At 42.3% G+C, this 20,580-nt stretch overlaps 1 protein-coding gene across 1 annotated transcript in view; it reads right to left on the bottom strand.

Annotated features, from left to right (window-relative positions):
* myo15aa (myosin XVAa) overlaps positions 1-12,715 on the bottom strand; it is a 47,304-nt gene extending 34,589 nt beyond the window's left edge. Inside the window, exons 1-7 of the mRNA XM_085351847.1 lie at positions 10,755-12,715; positions 10,132-10,241; positions 7,109-8,940; positions 6,667-6,749; positions 6,251-6,314; positions 1,258-1,367; positions 967-1,041 (exon numbers count right to left, since the gene is read on the bottom strand). Of these exons, the coding sequence (XP_085207973.1) occupies positions 967-1,041; positions 1,258-1,367; positions 6,251-6,314; positions 6,667-6,749; positions 7,109-8,940; positions 10,132-10,241; positions 10,755-12,715 (4,235 nt within the window). The remainder of the gene's footprint in view (positions 1-966; positions 1,042-1,257; positions 1,368-6,250; positions 6,315-6,666; positions 6,750-7,108; positions 8,941-10,131; positions 10,242-10,754) is intronic.
* Between the last annotated feature and the right edge of the window lie 7,865 nt (positions 12,716-20,580).

Here is a 20,580-nt window from a genome sequence, read left to right as displayed (position 1 = left end):
CACATGCACACACAGGTCCATTGATCTACCATTGCCAAGCACTAAATACCACCATTATGTAAGCTTGGCCAAAGGGTGTGTGTGTGTGTGTGTGTGTGTGTGTGTGTGTGTGTGTGTGTGTGTGTGTGTGTGTGTGTGCATTTAGGGATGCTGGCACCTTCACCGCATTCCAGCATAGGGTTTCAGCTCAATGGCTGCTTAGCTAAAAACAGGACCATTATTGGTCACTGTACACCAGACCTCAGTTACCCCTTAACACATACTAACTGAAACACAAAGACACACTTGCAAGCACACAGCCCGCACAAATGTACTCACACACAAACACACACACACACCTCTGAAACATAACCTGCTCCAACTCAGACCTGGCTGGGCTTTCCTTACAGGTGTCTCCTTCCGAATACGGCTAAAGTGTTCCAGGTTTGTGAGGGCGTGTGCATGTGTGAGTGTGCGTTTATGTGTATATTATGAGTGTCTTTTGTCATATCCAAAAGCATAGACCTATGTTTGTGCAAACCTCTGGATGTCGGTGTGTTTGTTTTCACAGATGAGCGCAGCCACTAAATGAAGTCACACTCAAGTGTTGGTAAATTTAACTTCACTGGTTTATGTGCGTGTGTGTGTGTTTGTGTGTGTGTGTGTTTTTTCTTCCAAGAGATCAGTTCTGACATGGAGCAAAACACTCCATCTTAAGTTTGCTGGCCAGTAAACCACAGACAGACACTCATGAATTTACAAACACTAATCCATCTGTAGATGGAAACCTTTAACCAAGAAGCTTCACGGACAACCTTGAAAGGTTACCAATGATATATCAAAGGATACAAAAGAAAAGCTTCACATTGCAAGACTCAGATGTTAAAAATACAATGCACCGTATAATTAACTGCATGCACGTCTCTGTTGTCTGATTCATATTTACAGAGAAAGTGACTGAAGAAACAATGAGAGTCAGCCTCTTACCTGATTATTATGACCTGTTTTTTTTTGGCATCCATCATTTGGGAATGAGCAGCGTTTGCTATGGCAAACAAATGCCTGAAGGAGAAAGAGATACACAACAAGCCTTCAGACTCTTAAAGGAAGCGCAACAAAGTATTCTGCTTCCCTCTTTCTGCACTTTAATCCTCTGTTGCTGACAGTTATTTACAGCTGTCAGCATGGATGAAACATACTTAATAATTTGACATTTATTGTTTTGTTTTTTAAATATAAGGTTCACGGTTCAACAATTTTAGAGTGAAAATAACTTACGGAGGGTTTTCTCCCAAGGCACAGCCCTTGTACATGAGCACCATGTCTGTCCCATAGGTGTTTTGCATCTTATAGGGGTTCACAGACACCAGAATGCTGCCTATGTATGTCTGGACAAAAAAGAAAGAAGAGGTTCACAAAGAAAGTAATTTTACCATAATGATCATAGTGTATGTGTGTAGGAACATGTGTCTGTGTACCCTATCTATCCCTTAACACGTGGACCAATCTGAACAAAAACTTTTCATGAACATTGTCACACATACCACAATTATTAATATATGTTTTAAAAACACTTATTATAAATCCCAATTCTTTTGATTTTCTGTGTTACTATATGTGCATTTCACTATCCCCCTGCAAATGCTATCTTTCACTGTTTGTCACGTTCAACATACAGGGAGTGCAGAATTATTAGGCAAATGAGTATTTTGTCCACATCATCCTCTTCATGCATGTTGTCTTACTCCAAGCTGTATAGGCTCGAAAGCCTACTACCAATTAAGCATATTAGGTGATGTGCATCTCTGTAATGAGAAGGGGTGTGGTCTAATGACATCAACACCCTATATCAGGTGTGCATAATTATTAGGCAACGTCCTTTCCTTTGGCAAAATGGGTCAAAAGAAGGACTTGACAGGCTCAGAAAAGTCAAAAATAGTGAGATATCTTGCAGAGGGATGCAGCAGTCTCAAAATTGCAAAGCTTTGAAGCGTGATCATCGAACAATCAAGCGTTTCATTCAAAATAGTCAACAGGGTCGCAAGAAGCGTGTGGAAAAACCAAGGCGCAAAATAACTGCCCATGAACTGAGAAAAGTCAAGCGTGCAGCTGCCAAGATGCCACTTGCCACCAGTTTGGCCATATTTCAGAGCTGCAACATCACTGGAGTGCCCAAAAGCACAAGGTGTGCAATACTCAGAGACATGGCCAAGGTAAGAAAGGCTGAAAGACGACCACCACTGAACAAGACACACAAGCTGAAACGTCAAGACTGGGCCAAGAAATATCTCAAGACTGGTTTTTCTAAGGTTTTATGGACTGATGAAATGAGAGTGAGTCTTGATGGGCCAGATGGATGGGCCCGTGGCTGGATTGGTAAAGGGCAGAGAGCTCCAGTCCGACTCAGACGCCAGCAAGGTGGAGGTGGAGTACTGGTTTGGGCTGGTATCATCAAAGATGAGCTTGTGGGGCCTTTTCGGGTTGAGGATGGAGTCAAGCTCAACTCCCAGTCCTACTGCCAGTTTCTGGAAGACACCTTCTTCAAGCAGTGGTACAGGAAGAAGTCTGCATCCTTCAAGAAAAACATGATTTTCATGCAGGACAATGCTCCATCACACGCGTCCAAGTACTCCACAGCGTGGCTGGCAAGAAAGGGTATAAAAGAAGAAAAACTAATGACATGGCCACCTTGTTCACCTGATCTGAACCCCATTGAGAACCTGTGGTCCATCATCAAATGTGAGATTTACAAGGAGGGGAAACAGTACACCTCTCTGAACAGTGTCTGGGAGGCTGTGGTTGCTGCTGCACGCAATGTTGATGGTGAACAGATCAAAACACTGACAGGATCCATGGATGGCAGGCTTTTGAGTGTCCTTGCAAAGAAAGGTGGCTATATTGGTCGCTGATTTGTTTTTGTTTTGTTTTTGAATGTCAGAAATGTATATTTGTGAATGTGGAGATGTTATATTGGTTTCACTGGTAAAAATAAATAATTGAAATGGGTATATATTTGTTTTTTGTTAAGTTGCCTAATAATTATGCACAGTAATAGTCACCTGCACACACAGATATCCCCCTAAAATAGCTAAAACTAAAAACAAACTAAAAACGACTTCCAAAAACATTCAGCTTTGATATTAATGATTTTTTTTGGGTTCATTGAGAACATGGTTGTTGTTCAATAATAACATTATTCCTCAAAAATACAACTTGCCTAATAATTCTGCACTCCCTGTACATCACCTGCGTGGAATTTAAAAGACATCAAAATTTGTATCTGTCGTACGGTGGCCCTGAGAGGCCAAACGGACTGCAACTTAAGAAAACACCAGCAATAAGAAAAACGCTGCAAAAGGACACAAAACACAACAGAAACAGGAAAAACGACAACGGAAATAGGAAAAAACAGATATCCAAAAGCACAAGGGAAGTGTTTCTGGGGAGATCTGACGGACCAGCTGCAGGAACCAAAATATGTTAAGAATTGCGCTGGAAGACACTTAACAGAAGTGGAGGATCTATCGGTTTTGTGAGGAAAGAAAAGATGAGAGCTAAGTGTGTTAGCCTAACTATTAGCCTAAAAATCCGTCATCAGTATTATATGAATCATGATAAAACACGCCTACCATGTTTTGGGTTCCTGGAACTGGTCTGTCGGGTTATTGTCTCCCCAGAAACACTTCCCTTGTGTTTTTTCCTATTTCTGTTGTGTTTTGTGTGCTTTTGCAGCATTTTTCTTATTGCTGGTGTTTTCTTAAGTTGCAGTCCATTTGGCCTCTCAGGGCCACCGTACTGTCATCATTTAGTCACCACCAAATATTGAATAAAGAATTACAAAAAAAATCCTGAAATATCATAGACATTTAACTTGACAGGCGATGTTTTTGGTGACCAGGACTGCATGAACCCCACAGCTATGGCATTATTTTTGTGCCACTATTCTGAGCGCACGTAAAAAAAATTGCAGGTGCAAGTGTTGCATTTTGAGGAGAAATTTATTTTGAGAGAAGAAAAGCTAAATTAGAGTGAACAAAATTCATTGCTGCTTGCAAAAATGTATTTCAGTGTTTGCTATTATCCACACACACACACACACACACACACACACACACACAATAGCAGCCCCTCTCGCTCAGTTTTTGCATTTGCGCTCGCTCGCAATGTGTTGCTCGCGCTCTCAACATTTCTGCCTGTGCATGCTCAACTCTTTCTGTACACCGCTATATTTGTGCCACAAAACCAGCCAATCACAGACTTGGATGCAAAAAAAATCTGATTGGCTGTTTTGGTCTCCAATCAGTTCGAAATGATGAAATGCAATATCCCAGAATCCATTTCGTCCAAAACTCAAACGAGGCAGTGGCGGAGGAACACAGAGTGGAGGAGTTTGAAATATTACTCTTTCTGGGTCACAAAATAAACTTTTAAGATATTTTCATGCGAGAATGGTGCTGTGTAAACTTCAAATATCTGTTTGATTTATCAAGACATCACATATTTGCATAAGTGCTCTAACGTTTTCGGAGATGCCTGTTACCCACCAGCTGACCGCATAGCTGGACTGGCCGTTGGGCATACCGGACATTTGCCCGGTGGGCCGATGGTGATTTTTCATTTTTATGTTTGTTTTTGTAACAATATAAACAATGAAAGGTGGTGGATTAGCCAGTTGGTCATGATCAACTCTGGGCTGGACCAATTACAATACATCCGTATTGAGGGGAAAAGGAACGCACAGCTCCTCTTCTTCTCTCATTCTCTCCCCCTCCCTCTCCTGTTGCTATTTCAATCATGAAACTGATCAATGATCAGCTGATCGTCTCTCTTGTTTGTTTATCGCCCACTTTGCACCAGAAACAGGAAACCAGCGGATGTCGCGCTAAACAACAGCAGCACGTTCAAGCTTGATAAGCTGTTGTTAGAATTTATTTAATATTACTTTCTAGTATCAGCTGATGTTTGCTGGAGCCACAGCTGTAAAAGCTGCTGGTCATGATATCGGTTTGGATATGTGGTGAGAGGGAAACATGAAGGTGATACAAATCATACATATATACCAACAAGACAGTGTACATCACTGTCACAACAGCGTTTGTTTTAGTTGAAAGGCTTTATGGTTTTTCCTATAATACCTGGTGGTGCAGTCGGCCGATTTTTTGTCAGTTCAGCTTTTTATATTATGTTTAACCCGAGTGACCACCAGGTCAGCTGGTGGGTAACAGGCATCTCCGAAAACGTTAGAGCACTTATGCAAATATGTGATGTCTTGATAAATCGAGCAGATATTTGAAGTTAACACAGCACCATTCTCGCATGAAAATATCTTAAAAGTTTATTTTGTGACCCAGAAAGAGTAATATTTCAAACTCCGCCACTCTGTGTTCCTCCGCCACTGCCTCGTTTGAGTTTTGGACGAAATGGATTCTGGGATATTGCATTTCGTCATTTCGAACTGATTGGAGACCAAAACAGCCAATCAGATTTTTTTTGCATCCAAGTCTGTGATTGGCTGGTTTTGTGGCACAAATATAGCGGTGTACAGAAAGAGTTGAGCATGCACAGGCAGAAATGTTGAGAGCGCGAGCAACACATTGCGAGCGAGCACAAATGCAAAAACTGAGCGAGAGGGGCTGCTATTGTGTGTGTGTGTGTGTGTGTGTGGATAATAGCAAACACTGAAATACATTTTTTGCAAGCAGCAATGAATTTTGTTCACTCTAATTTAGCTTTTCTTCACTCAAAATAAATTTCTCCTCAAAATGCAACACCTGCACCTGCAATTTGTTTTTACATGCGCTCAGAATAGTGGCACAAAAATAACGCCATACACAGCAAGTACTGCTAAAGGCAGCAGACGTAGGTTAAATGATCAGCCTGTGGGTCAATTTAGATGTACAGCCAAGATGTAAATCCATCTGGCTACAATGTGTATTAAAACTGGTATCTAAAATTATTGACCAAAGAATTAAATACATGCACTATGTCCCTTTTATAACTCTTGATTCCAGGTTAAAAATGTACACTTTTTGGTGTAACCCAAGGTTTACAGGTCAGGTTTTGTTTGTCTTTCAAACTCAATGTAGTTTGTGAAGTAGCCATAGATGTTTATAGACAACGTTTTTGTCATCCAACTAAATAAAAATTAAGGAAAATTTTAAGACAACAAGATAACTTGACCATACATGAGTGCTGCAAAGACAAAAACAAAAAAACATCCTTAGGGTTGTTTTTGCAATGTGTGTATTGCTTAAATACTTTAAATACTTACATAAATAACCTCTCTCTCAAACCTTTTCCTTATGTTCAGCAGAACAGCCACTTCATGCATGTCACTAGGGGAAAGAAGCAATTAGAGTATTATTTATGGGGTTATGAACAAAAAAAGCAACCCAAAACCACACTATTTTTTCATGTTTGAGTTCAACTGAATTTAAATTGAGCTTTTTTTTTTCTTACAGCCAAATACTTTCTCCACCCTTTCATCATTCTTTAGTTATAAAGGTGTTATAAAATGTGTTGTGCAACACTGCCTGCTGAGCACAATGCATTGCCTCCATAATCTGATAACCAAAAATATGACTTAAATATATACAAATACTGAACAACCAGACAGTGTTCAAGGTCCCCACTGCTTTGTTCTAAGTGTAACTGTGGTGTACTGTGGCATTTTTGTTTTTAACTTACTCTAGCTGTGTCATATCTTCAACACCATTTTCCTCTCTTTGCTCCCGCTGAACCATTGTGGGCAGGCTTCTGATTGCATACATCTAAAACAAGCACAGACATTCAGAAATTAAATGCAAGTACATGTTACAAGAACACATTCACTCACAAGGAACTGTTGATTCTCTTACTTTTGAATTATTATTAGTTGCTTACCCTCAAACTTTATGAAAAACATTTCAGAAATTTTTACCTTTTTTGCTGTTTAGCAAAACATTCTGCTTTTTCAAAACAAAAACATCAAGACATACCTAATCATTTATGGAACTTTTTCACTCTAATGTTACACTAGATATTTCGAACTCACTGCATAAACAAAAGCACTTCACAGGTTGACACCATGACAATTTTAGCCATTGTGGATACATAGTTTTGTCATGCCACATTCGTTTTTAGAAATTACCTTGTCAAACCACTGCCCATGTGGTTCCCCCTCCCTGCGGAGATTCCATTCTCCTTGCTCATTCCCCAAGCCTTCCTGTCCCATCAAGCTGCGGGGGTCCAGCAGCTCCCCTTCACCATACATGGACCACTTATTTAAGTTTTGGACTGTCCCATGAGGTAAAACCCTCTCTGCCCCCCACACATCTTCATCTTGTTGGGCTTCAACTCCAGCGTTCTGTGCCCAGTGCTGTCTAGGGCCAGATCCTTGCACCTGGGGTGATACTACTGCATATGAGGAGGGTAGGCGAAAGGAGGCCCCCCGAAGGTGAGGGTTCTGCAAAGCACCAGATAGGTTGAGTGTTCGAGGTTCTGGTGCTTTGGGGGCACCGAGTCGTGTCATGATATTGCCATCAGGGAGGCGGTATTTCGCCCCACGAAGGTTTGGGTTTTTTGATAAGGCATTAGATAGGTCAAGCGCTTTGGGTGTCGAAGCCGGCTGAGGGCGGGTCATGAGAGTTCCGTCTGGCAAACGGTAAGTGGCAGATCGGAGGTTCTGGTTGCGAAGAGCATTGGAAAGGTCAAGTGAGCGCGGTTGAGAGGCATCAGTAGATCCAGGCTGCTTAAATAATGATGTGTTTGGAAGCCTATAAGAGGCACCACGGATGTTGGTTTTTAACAATGCACCAGAAAGGACAGGGCCGGAAGAAGCAGAGGAAGAAGGTTGAGCTTGGTTCCGTGAGAACAATGAAGATCCTTCTGGGAGCTGAAACTTTGCCTTACGCAAGTTAGCATTCATCAGGGCGCTAGAAAGCCCAGGGGAGGCTACTGAGCTCTCTGCACTCTGCGTCTGCTCTCCTGGACGTGTGAGAAATGAACTGTCTGGTAATCGATAAGAGGCGTTACGAACATTAGCATTGAGAAGAGCAGAGGAGAGTGTAGAAGAGGAAAGGGAGGGTGCAGGTGTGGACTCTGTCCTGGTAACAAGTGTACCATCAGGTAAACGATATGTGGCTTGTCGCAAATTGGGATTGAGCAAAGCAGAGGACAGCATAGGGGAAGACAGTGGAGATGGACCTGAGACATGTTCAGCAGGTTCATTTCTTGTGACAAAAGAGCCATCGGGTAGTCTATAGGTCGCCCGATGTAGGCTTTGGTTCTGTAAGGCATTAGAGAGCATCCCACTGCTAACACCACCTACACTATCAGTGTTAACTGGAGTCTCAACAGGGCCCCGGGACATTGTCAAAGTGCCACCTGGAAGCTTGAACATGGATCCCTGGATGTGTGAAGTTCGCAATCCACCTGAGAGAAGTGGGGAGCTACCTCTGACACCTCCTTGTTGTTGTGGGGAAGGTGGAGGAGCAGGTGAGCCTGGCAATGTGGGGGAGGGTTGTCGCTGAAATGGTGAAGCAAAAGAAGCATTACGTAGCTGAGAGGTCAGCATAGCAGGGGACAACTGTGGGGAGGAAGGGACAGAAGGGGCAAGAGGGACTGCTGCTTCAGGTGGCGTGAGAACTGTTGTATAGAGGTTGGCATTGCGTTGCAGAGGAAATGAGTAGGAGGCACTCCGTAGGCGTGAGTTCTGCATTAAAGCATTGGATAGACCAGCAGTGGGATACTGGGGCATCATCTGGCTCTCCTGTACATTAGCTGATATCTCCTCCTGTCCACCAGGCATGACAGGTAACGGGCTCCTCTGAAAAGCTGTGGTGTTGCTGACATTGTGCAGGTAAGGGTTCTGGAGTGTGCGTCCAAGATTAGGTGATGAGGGTGTAAGTTGAGGGAGGCTCTGAGAGTAAATCTCATGTTGTGTTTGTGGGGAGCTGGGCCTTTGTAAAGGTGAAGTGTGAGCTATAGTGGAGTAAGGGAGAGGAGAGGTAGGAAAGGGTGAGCCTACAATTTGACCGTTTGGTAAAGCATTTGTAAGCATTGGAGATGGGCCTGGCTCCATCAATGTATAGTCATAATGAGTGATATTCTGTGATGGTGGAAAAGTAGCAAGAGAAATATTAGCATTAGGAACAGGAGGCTGAAAAGATGCTGGTCTGAAACCATGGGGACTCATTGCTCTGTGAGGCAAAGGGGAGGGTGGATGAGACAAATGGTGCATGGGAGATGCAGAACGGGACAGCATTGGAGATTGTTGCTGCAAGGGCTGTGGAGATGGAGGTGTACTCTGAAGCCGGCGCACTGATGGCTGGGAAGAAAGAGGGCCACTCTGTTTCAATGATTGCTGTGGAGGGGCAGGGGGACCTGGAGGAGGTGCTCTGAATGACTGCCTAGACTGAAGAGAGGACTGGTTTCTGGGCATTCGGACTAATGGCTGCCCTCTACCTACAGGTCTGTGGAATCCTCGTTGGGGGGTACCAATTCGCTTGGACTCCCTTAACCCTGTAGGCCGGGAGCCTGCCCTGGCTAACATCGGTGTTCCAGCTATATCCTCTATCTGACCTGAAAGAGGGGCGGGACCACTATGGATGGAGGACCTAAATGGGGCAACATGCTGAGTAACAGGGGCCCCGTGTCGACTGTGTCTCTGTAAGTAGGGGTTGGCTGGAGACGGTTTCACAGCCCCCATGGGCACATGACTTCGAATCCCTGCACCACCTCTCATTCTGCGAGTAGAGGAGCGGGTGGGGAGGGGTCTACTGGTGATGCGCGACGGCGATGGAGAAGGAGGGCGATGGGGAGAGGTGGGGCGGAAGGATCGCGGAGGCGACTCAGCTCTTTCAGGTTGAGTCGGGCTCCTTCTTTGTGAATGTGGCTGGGGTGGAGAGGGGGAACGCCTCATCTTAGATGTCTGTTTTCTTCCTCTGAACAATTGTGGTCTGGTAGAAGGCAAATGGACTGCATCTGGTGGAGGTTGCTGTCTAAAGGAGAGTCTTGGGGAAGGTGGTGGGCTTGCTCTCTTCCTTAGCGATCCCCGGGGAGAAGCTAGCGGGCTGGAAATTGGGGATTGGGGTCGGACAGATGAAGGTGCTCGACGCAACCGAATATCTCCCCTCTCTTTTGTCATTGAAGGTTGAGTTCTCACTGACATACCTCTCCTATGTTGTAGTGGAGAAGAAGGTGGTGGGCTGTGTGGTCTGCGCCTGTTAACTGGGGATGTTGGCCTTTGACCTGGCACTGGGGCCCGCTGACTGAGCACCCGCCTATGAGGGTGAGGAGAGAGGTGTAGGTCAGACCGGATGCCTGTTTGGAAGTCCATGTGATGTGGTGAAAGGCGAGATGAAGGAGGCGCCATTGCCCTAGTTGATCCCAGCCTCAGTGATAGCTGTGGGGATGGAAGGGGACTCATTCGGCGCACTGGCCTAGGTGAGGCAACAGGTGAATGTAGCTGTGAATGCATCATTGGCTGCACTGGTGGACCCAGTGGTGTCATTTGAACCATCTGGAATGTCTGTGGGTCTTGTGCAAGGGGATCTTGATAGACTTGTGAGGAGAACTGAGGTGGCAGGGGAGATGGGGTCAGATGACTAGGAGAAACAGGGAAAGGAGGGTAAGTGTGCTGAGGGAAAGGAATGTGTTCTTGTTGAATGCTTGCGGCTGTAAGAAAAGGGGCGTGTCCAGCAAGAATGGAAGTGTGTTGTTGGTTCATGACAGTAGGGTAATTTGGCTGTGTAGGATGATATGTGTGGATGGGTTGCTCATATTGTATATCTGACATCATCTCCTGATTGTTGAGGGCCAGAACTGGGGAGGGAGGAGGAACCATAGGGGATGGGGGACGAGAATGAAGAGGAGGTGGTGGCAATGTTTCCACCTCTAGTCTGTCTTTTCCAAATAACCTAACCTGGGGCCTGGGAAACCTGAACTGCTGTGTAGGAACTGGCTCAGGTAGAGGATAAGACAGCTGTTCTTGTCCATATAGCTGCCCAATCTCAACTGGAATCAGCCCAGAATCCATATGGAAAGGTTGCTGATAATGATTATAAGTAGGAGCAAGCTGTGGATATCCCAGCATTGGGTCATTATATAGACCGGAAACAAAACCATTTCCACCGTTCATCAGTCCATAAGAGTCTGAAAGGCCAAAGGCAGATCCCACATTGTGGTCAAAGTATTCTTCATATGGCCAAGGGTCATATGGGTCAGAGAAACCATTTATGGCATCACCATAATAGCCATATGGTTCTGACTCTATTGCATATAGCATTCCATCCTCACCATAGTAGTACTCCACCCCTTCATCACCATAGTAATCGTCATACTCATCCTCATAGTAGCCATAAGGGTAATCATAGTAATCCATTTCATCATCATAGTAAAACTCGTCATCGTAATAAAAGTTGCCTTCCTCATCATAGTAACCATATTCATCTTCCCACTCATCATCATCATAGTAATCCATTTCCTCTCCAAAAGGGTCATATGGGTCATAGGCAATTGGTTGTCTACCAAAGCCTCTAGGCCTCCACCTGTCATGGTAATCATCCTCATATCCATGCTCATTATCATCATACTCATATTCTCCATTGTAATAATGTGTCTGTCTCCCTCTAGTGTCCCTGTTGGCAAATGACAAGCGCTTTCGGCCTCGTCCTCCAGCCCTTGCACCAAATTGACCATGGCCCTTTGAAGTCAGGAACCTCCCTGTCAACCAGTTTGTTGCTGCAGCTATCCTCCCTAACATCGAACTTTTAGCCTTAAAGCCTGGTGTGGTTTTCTTTTTGCCAAACATGCCTTTGAACTTCCCTCCTAGTCCCTTTGCCTCTGTTGCCATGTTTCCTTTACCCCCTAAACTGGATAGATTTATTGTCTTTTTAGGTGGTGTGGTTTCTTTTGCATTGTTGTCTTTTTTATTAAGCAAGCTGAAGCCAGACAAGCCTGGCTTTTTGTCAGCAGACTTTGCCCCAAAACCAGCAAAAAGCTTACTGGTGCCTAGAAGTGGTTTACTACCAGCAGCTGGTTTCTTTTTTTTGGAGAGTCGTAGGAAGAGACGGGATGTGCTTTTAAGGTTTCTCTTTGGTTTTGCCTTCTCTGGCTGCTGTTGTTTAGAGGGAAAACTGAAAGGGGATGCCTTTCCTGTAAGGCCTGTTATGGCTTTGGAAGCTCCTTTCAGGTGAGATTTCACATCGGGTGTCTTCTGTACTTTTGCTGCTCCTAAGGTCTTCTTCTGCCCCTCTGCAGCAAATCCCATCATGGCCTTAGACGCTCCTTTAATGTGTACATCACTCATCTTTTTCAGGTTTACTGCACCCATTCCTTTTTTGATTTGTGGCTTTCCATCATCACTCTCATCATCTGATGGAGGAGGCTGTTTAGAAGGAGGCTTAAAACCCTTTACAGCCATGGCCTTGGATGCACCTTTAAGAGCTGCTTTCCCTTTCCCTTTATCTGGTTTCTTGGTCACTACTTCTTCCTCACTGTCACCACTTTCTTCTTCCTCAGTCGTCATCTCCTCTTCTTCTTCCTCCGACCCCTCCTCCGACTCACTGACAGGTTTCTTTCCTTTTCCCTTCTTTCCATCATCCTTTCCTTTCCCCTTAGCTGGGGGCTCCTCCACCTTCTTCCCCCCTTTCTTGTCATCTTTTCCTCCTTTTTTATCATCCTTCCCTCCCTTCTTTGGTTCCTCTGACTTGCCTTTCTTGGCAGCTGATTTTGGGTCACCTTTTTTGGGTGGCATGATGAATTCTGAGTCAAATCATTTCAAAGAAGGTCAGGAAGTTCCCAAACGCATGCTGGACAGGGCAGCATTAATGTAAATGTTGATATGCAGCATTGAGAAGAGCAGTTTAAACAGAAGCGACATCCTCTCATCCCCAGTTGCTTTCATGTCTTCTCTCCTTTTTCCTCCATCCGATCTGTCAGTGTGACACCACAAACACACACTTCAGGATACTCTGTCTCGAGTCAGTTGTTCTATAATGCACACCAAGATAAACACAAACCACAGTCCTTCAAAAGACGATCTAGTAACAGAGTCGGAATCTCAGCCATCAGTGCTCGCTCGCATTACAATACGTCCTCAATCCTCGGCAAAAGAGCTGTTTTCTAAGCACAAAAAGAGAAACAAACCTCCTTTCCAGGAGTATTGCAAAAAAAAAACAAAAAACCCCCCAAAAACTCCCCAAACTGCAGATGCTTACTGATTTTCAAATATCACATATGGAAAAAAAAATCGTGCTGATTGTTTCCAAGTTTTACCCACTTACTGAGTTTTTCCACTTAACATCTAAAATAAGAAAATAATCCATCATGGCAAAGCAAGTTCCTGGTCCCGATGGTCTGTATGGGTTTGTAAGTAATTTCCCAGGTTCACACGACAGATAAAAGACCCTGCTATCCCACTGACAGACTCTGTGTAGTCCTTTGTGTGTCTCCCATTGTCAGTTCGTCCTGTGAGTCCAGCAGTGAATCCTCATCTTGGCCACCGCACCAACTTTAGCGCAATGCTCCCCCCAACAAGGAGAGCCGATGCAAGTGCGTCAGAGTGAGTCTCCGTGTCAAGGGATGTCCTCTTCTTTGTCTCAGAATGAGTGTGCACAAGTGTTGCGTTTGCGGTTGTATCCACCCACAACCGCGTCAGCTTGCCTTTGTGACCTCCTGCAACCTTCTCCATCTCTCTCTGGTTACTGAAACTTCCACAGCCCAGTTCACCTCAACACGAGGCCTCTTCCGCATCTCAATCCAGTTGCATGACATAGGAGCATATATAGAAATATAGAAATATATTGTATGTCTGTGCGTGCATGTGCATCAGAATATGAGTCTCCCCAGTTACAATTGAAAAGGGGAACCATAATGTCCCAGCTATACTGGCTTGGGGTAACACTATCTGCTGCCTCACTTCTGTATGAATAATGCAAGCTGGCTGAGCTGTTGCTAAACTGTATCTGAGAGGCAAAGCTTCAAATAGCTTAACCACACACATACACGCACACAGACACACACACAAGAAGCAGCATGGACCACAGCTGAGAGTGATGCCTTCTATTAGGTTCCTACAGTGCATATGCACAATACATTTTATGGAAAAAGACACCATTCAAGGATCTAAAATGTCAACTAAAAAAGCAAGTAAGGATTTAGGAAAGATTTAAGAAAATCAAGTCGCTTTGCTTCTTATTGATATTGCCCAGATCTTTTAAAAACTCAGTCCGCTTCGTGACCATAAACTGGCTATTATGCATCTTTCTAAATATTAATGATGGCTGCTATGAGGCAAACTAAAGAACAGCCAAACAACAAAAACCTTTTTATTATTTTCCCCCTCATTATTGTGGCATGTTGGCATATTTAAACTGGTAAAAACACAAACACATACATACATGTATGGGCTGTCAGTAGATGCACAATGGGAAGTGCAAAAGACTGAGAGAATTACAAAAGTGTCTGTCGTGGATTCATTGATGATGGGCTGATATTCCAGGAGGTCATCTCAGTGGCAGATATGAATGTTTAATGACTGCCCTGTGTTCTTTCTACGTAGCATGGATAAAACATTCAGCAAGGGCTCCTCTAAATATATCACAAAGGGTCAACCCCACCCAGGCCCGCTGCCCAACCAATATATTATACATACTGCTGTCAGGGGTTAACAGCCAGACATCATACAGCAGATGGAAAGTAATGGTTTAATACTGGCATTTACAACCATTCATCTACAAGGAAAATTACAATGAACAAAATAAGGATTGTGGTTATTAATGCCAACCACAGTTAACAGGTTGACCTCTAACTTTTCTAACCACTGAATTGGAATGACTAATAGTCTTGACCTGAGAGTACATCCAAGCAGAAATGGGTATCACGTTTCCTCGAAGGCAGTGACCATAGCACACTCTAAACTGTCTGCAGCCTGTGCAGCAATAACAACAGCAGTTGTCGGTATCATCTAACTGCCGGTAGAGATAAGAGGGTGAAGACAGGACAGAGAACGGGCCCAGAGGAAAGTTCAAAAGTTCCTTCCATGTGAACACTGTTGGTCACCAGGCAGGTAACAAGACACACAAAATGCTCTATTTGATATGTGTGATATGCATCTGCTGTCTGACTGATGTGGCCTGCTGACTGAGTGAATGTGCAATGAACAGAGCACAAGTGACAGAAATGACTGAGGTGGAAAAAGAGGGGAGGTAGAAGGCATGTAAAAGACAGAATCTGTAATAGTGTGTAAACTGCAGATTACTCCAAATAAACTATGGATTACTATGTGGTGATAGGTGTCCCTCAGAGAAAACTGTTATTGAGAAGAAGTGAAAACGAGGAGCGGCAGGAAAGGAAGATAGAGAGTGAACGAGAGATGACGATCAAGTCTTTTCATCCGTGTGCCAACCACTGACAACAGGCTTTCAGTGAACCCACTTACTGATACAAGACTAATAAAGGAGATCACCTGAGCAGAGCATATATAGCCAACAAGCTCATTCAGTGAGTGGGGGCACGTGCGCACACACACACACACACACACACACACTAGTGTTACAGGGGCAATTTATTTGCAGGAAAAGCAGCAGCGTTTATTATGATTGCATTAGTTAATTGCTACATGCATCTACACCTCAGGGGTTTCAACCAACTGGACAGCACTGGAAACAGTGAAGAAGGGTATACGTTTTTGGACTTTTAAATGTATTTGAATACATTTTTCCTGTTGATAAAGACTTCCCCAATGGCCATTCATATTATCAGTCACATTCATACAGCACTTTAATCTAAGCACTTAAGAGCTTTATTTACCTTGCACTCAAAACTATGGCATATTTAGCATCACTACCTGAGCACATGGAGGAGAACATGCACACTGATAGGCCCAGAGACCAAGACATGTGAACCCTGAACCTTGATGAACATCATGTCATTTTCACAATAACAATGTTAATTATCTTAGCATCTTGGCTTAGCATGTTAGCATGTTAACATTTACTACATAGCAGCACTAAACACAAAGTTTAGATGACATCATTAGTTTTGCTCACAAGCCATAAATATAATATAAACAGACCAAAGTAATGGATCTACAATTGACCTTTAAACAAACACAATGCTGGAGATGATCACGCAACCTGCTATACAGTCAAAGTGACAGAATAATACTCCACAGTGACATATTTGCTTATGAAACATGGGTGTAAAACATAAAGAGGAAAATGACTGACAGAAAGAAACACAGAGTTAAGGAGGGAGAGTGTCCTTCAGACTGAAGGAAAGACAGGAGGATGAGGAGGCTGGATTCAGGTTTCCTGTAAGCCTTTAAGCCCCATTCAGGTCTTAACCTGCGCTGTCAGACTTGACAATGCAGGAAATGCCAGCAGCTAGTAACTCACTGAAGATTTGTCTCAGTGGATCAGACATCATTTCTTGGTTGGTTTGACTGCTTGAACAGACTCACTAAAGATAAGACACACACTTTGACTTGTTTAATGTTACTGGGTGTAAATGTTCTGGCTATTCACTTATGTACCCTGCTTATCGCTCTGTAAAAAACTGAGCTTTTACCACAAAGTGGTAAAGAAAATAAATGCATAATAAAATATGTACAAGTTCAGACTTTACACAGACATTTAGAAAATTAGTCATAATTTTCACAAAAAGAACAGACCTCGAGAAAAGAGAGAATACTTCACAGCTTTGTAAATATTTTTGATGAAGTAATACTGACAAACTTCCTGCAGTACATGCACGGATGTAGTTTTGAAGATTGCACATACTAAGTATAACCCCCAAACCTCATGTTCAATAAGCCTAGAAGTCTAGAATTAAAGTTTGGGCCAATCCTAGGTCTTCAGTGTAAAACCAGCCAACTATGTTTTATATTTCTACATTCTACAGAGAATGAAACAATCACAAACATTGTGGTGCAGAGGCAGGGCCCAGGGCTGTTGGCTAAACCCAATAGCTGTATTCCAAAACTGGGACTTTCATATGAGGCCTCAGTGTGTGAGGCTTATATTAAATATAAGATGTAATTCTGTACTTGTGATTGATCCCTATGACCAGAATGAAGAGAAGTCATTAGTTTCTCAATAACAGGGTCCAACTTTATCCTTGCAAACAACTAAAGTGAACCTTTGAATGTCAAAAACTGATAAAGGTTATGCAGGCTGAGAATATTCTGCTTTGATGTGAGGTTTTTTAAAGCATTTATAATGTTATCTTTAAAAGAATTGAGCGTGAGCATGCTTTCTTTTCAGATAATAATTATATTATGTGGGCGATTATCCATGACAATGGAAAATTGACCAATTATAGCCTCCTAAGATCCAAGGAAAAAGGATCTTCCCATTGAACTTTTTGATTTCCTGCCTCTTTGGAGCTAAAAGAGGCCACCCAAACACATGAGATGTCAGTGGAAAGCTCAGGATGTCCTCTATTTAGTACATCAGGATCAGTATGGTAGCTCAAATAAGTCAAAATATATAGACCAAAAACACATGAATGACATGACAGAGGACATGAATGAATAGACTGGTTCTTATATATACCATTTTGTCATCAGACCACACGAAGCAGAATGCCTGTGCGCTCTCCGACCTTATTTTCAAAAACATTCCTTATAAAGATACTTGCAATGACCCATCAGCTCATTCAAACAGCAACACTGACGTAGGTGCCCTTGATTCCCTTTAACGGTTTTAATTTCGTCATTGCAACACTATTGTTTGTCTATTGAGGAGCCGAAAGACAGTTAAAAACTTGTTTAAAAAAACTAAAAAGGTCTTTAGTTCCTCCTACAGAAGGCATCAGCAGATCCAGATTTGCATGAGGACACACAAACACAAACTCACAGTGCTAAATCAACACGAGCCACTGTTACAGTATTGTAACTCCTCCAGTACTGTCACAAAGAGATCTGACACTTTGTGCTACAAATTTTACTTTAAAACTGTAACTGTGAAAATAACATCTTTTTTAACAACTGTTAGGTTCCTCACTGGGACTTCTCTTTAACAAGTTTTCCACAAAGTTGTAAAAGTTTAACCGACTAAAGATATACAAGTGCAAATATTTGTTAGTTGGAACACAGCAGCTAAAAATAATTCACTATACAGCGATTTGTGCCAAATTTAAAAACACAGTTTTAAAGCCTTAAATGGCATCTGCTATTTCACCGATCTCCCTTTTTCTTTTTCCACAGAAAGCAGCAGCACAAGTGGATAAAACATCTCATGACAGTGAAGTTGATGGCCCTTCTTTAGTTATAAAAGCACAATAAGCCCCTGGCTTTTAAGTAGCTTACCTCATCTGTTAATCTGAGTGACTGTGACTGATATTCAGATCATCTGTTTGCTACGAAAATCCATCAATTTATGAACCAACCCACCCACCGTCTGGAATAAAACCACTAAACTCGCCGACTCCTCTGTGCATGGACCGACTCCTCTTCTGGACATTTATATAGTGGCCACACACACGCACAGACACACAAAGTTCACCTCGCTTCTCTGAAATGAAATGAGCAGATCGAATGGTAAACATAACTTCTGATATTTCAGTATCCACCTGTACATCTACAGAACAAAGGCACAACAGGGAGCAGAGAGAGAACAGTGGTGATTCAGACATATGCTTTTTTTTTTGCTGTCCCACGCATCATTAGCGCAGTGATTGGGTTTCTAGGTAAACACGCTGCACTTACAAATGTCAACGTGCAGCATTACCCAGCTTCCTGTCCCAATAAAGTGTTTAAGCAAACAACCGGGTGGATCCTTTGTGTATTAATGGCAGGACTGGCACACAAGCATCCTCTCCTTACCACACTCACAAACACATATCACGCTATCATCATTGCCAAAGCGTGTCTTAACGTCAGAGCCCAGAGAGTTATTTGTTATAAATCCTGTGCGGTGACAATAGCTGTGAGACATTTGTGTGTGTGTGTGCGTTTCTCTGTTGGGGTGCCTTTTCAGAAGTTGTCTCTCTCTTTCAAACACACACACAGACATAAATCACAAGATTGTAGCTCTGATCATATATATATATATATATATATATATATATATATATATATATATATATATATATATATATATATATATATATATATATATATGTGTGTGTGTGTGTGTGTGTGTGTGTGTGTGTGTGTGTGTGTGTGTGTGTGTGTATCGACACATTCTGCAGATGCCAGAATAATAGAGCGCGATAGGATGCCTATGATAACAATAGCATCACAACAGAGCCTCACAGACCTGAGAATATCTTTCACATCAGATGATATCTGCAGAAGTAACGATACTAATGATAAAATGACGAACTCTATTAACTCTGTTTTTACAGGAAAATTATATTTTTGGGACAAAATATCAACATTGCATTGCTTCCTTCCACGTTTGGATTCTTGCTTTGAAGTTCAGCAGGTCATCTTAAACTGAATAGATATTTGCACCATCTGATTCACAGATGTACCTAATAAAGTGGCAAATGGCTATAATTCTAACACAACAGTTCCTGCTTTCCATTTTCTTCTTTACTTAAATGTTTTTTTTAAACAGGAAACACGACAGTTATGTGAAAACTGCATTCACTTGGTTACTTTTTAGGTTTGTTGAAATATTTCATGACTTTGTGAGTATTTCAAATTAAAATAACATTTAAAGCGGGCCAATAGGAATCGGATTTGCGAGGGAAATTACTAAGTGTGTTTAACTGTTAATGATTCAATCTGTGCTTTTAACAAAACAGAAACTGGGCTTGCATGTGAGAAGAGAGAATACAATGCTGGATTCGTTTCTCTGTACCGGGCCTGCTTCTTTATGGATGTCACTGATGCTTTAGACAGAGAAACAACTGGACCACTTATTACTGGCCTTAAAAGGCATATAAGTCACACAAAGGCAAATGTCTGTTAGCAGTCTGCCATTCTTTACCTTACAAAAGTACACATGATCAATACAAACAATGTCTATAGAAACTAACATCCACAGATATTACTGCAGAGTGTTTTATATAACTTAGTGCAAAAGGTAAAACTCTATTCTTGTAGCAGCTGAGCAAACATTTTCTGACAACTGAAGTAGTGGTAATATGAGTAGTTAAATATGTCTTGCTGTCTATAGAGACATGAAACTGCACAAATGTTTCTTTAACTAAGGATAAAAACATCAAAAGCAATGAGACATTTGTATTTTGTAATCATATTCTTCTTAATCTTTCACAGCTAGAATATTTTTTCATTTTAAAAAGTATTTCAAAAAAGGTGAACTTACATATTCTGTATCCATGAAAAGTCTCAATCCTTTTTTTCATGGTTATGGGAAACATGGGACAGGCTCCAAGTGGAAGAAAATGGCATATATCTCTTGAAAATAAGATATTCAATATCTCAAATCATTGGAATATTTCTTAAGGTCAATGAAGGATCAAAATACAGAAATGTCCAACTTCTAAAAAGTTAATTTGCACATTCAACACTTGGTTTGATCTCTTATGGTTGAACCAATTGGCTAAAACAATATAGACCCTTTCACAATGTCCAATTTTTTTTATATTTTTTTTAATTTTTTTTTGCCTGTCCCGTTTGGCTCTTTTGCCATCAGAATTGTTGCC

Source organism: Diplotaxodon limnothrissa, linkage group LG4 (assembly GCF_057381915.1).
Source record: "Diplotaxodon limnothrissa isolate DT_005_m linkage group LG4, D_limnothrissa_male_GT1.1, whole genome shotgun sequence".
Lineage (NCBI taxonomy): Eukaryota > Metazoa > Chordata > Actinopteri > Cichliformes > Cichlidae > Diplotaxodon > Diplotaxodon limnothrissa.
Note: the sequence above shows the minus strand (reverse complement) of the source record. Positions and strands in the feature narration are given on the sequence as shown.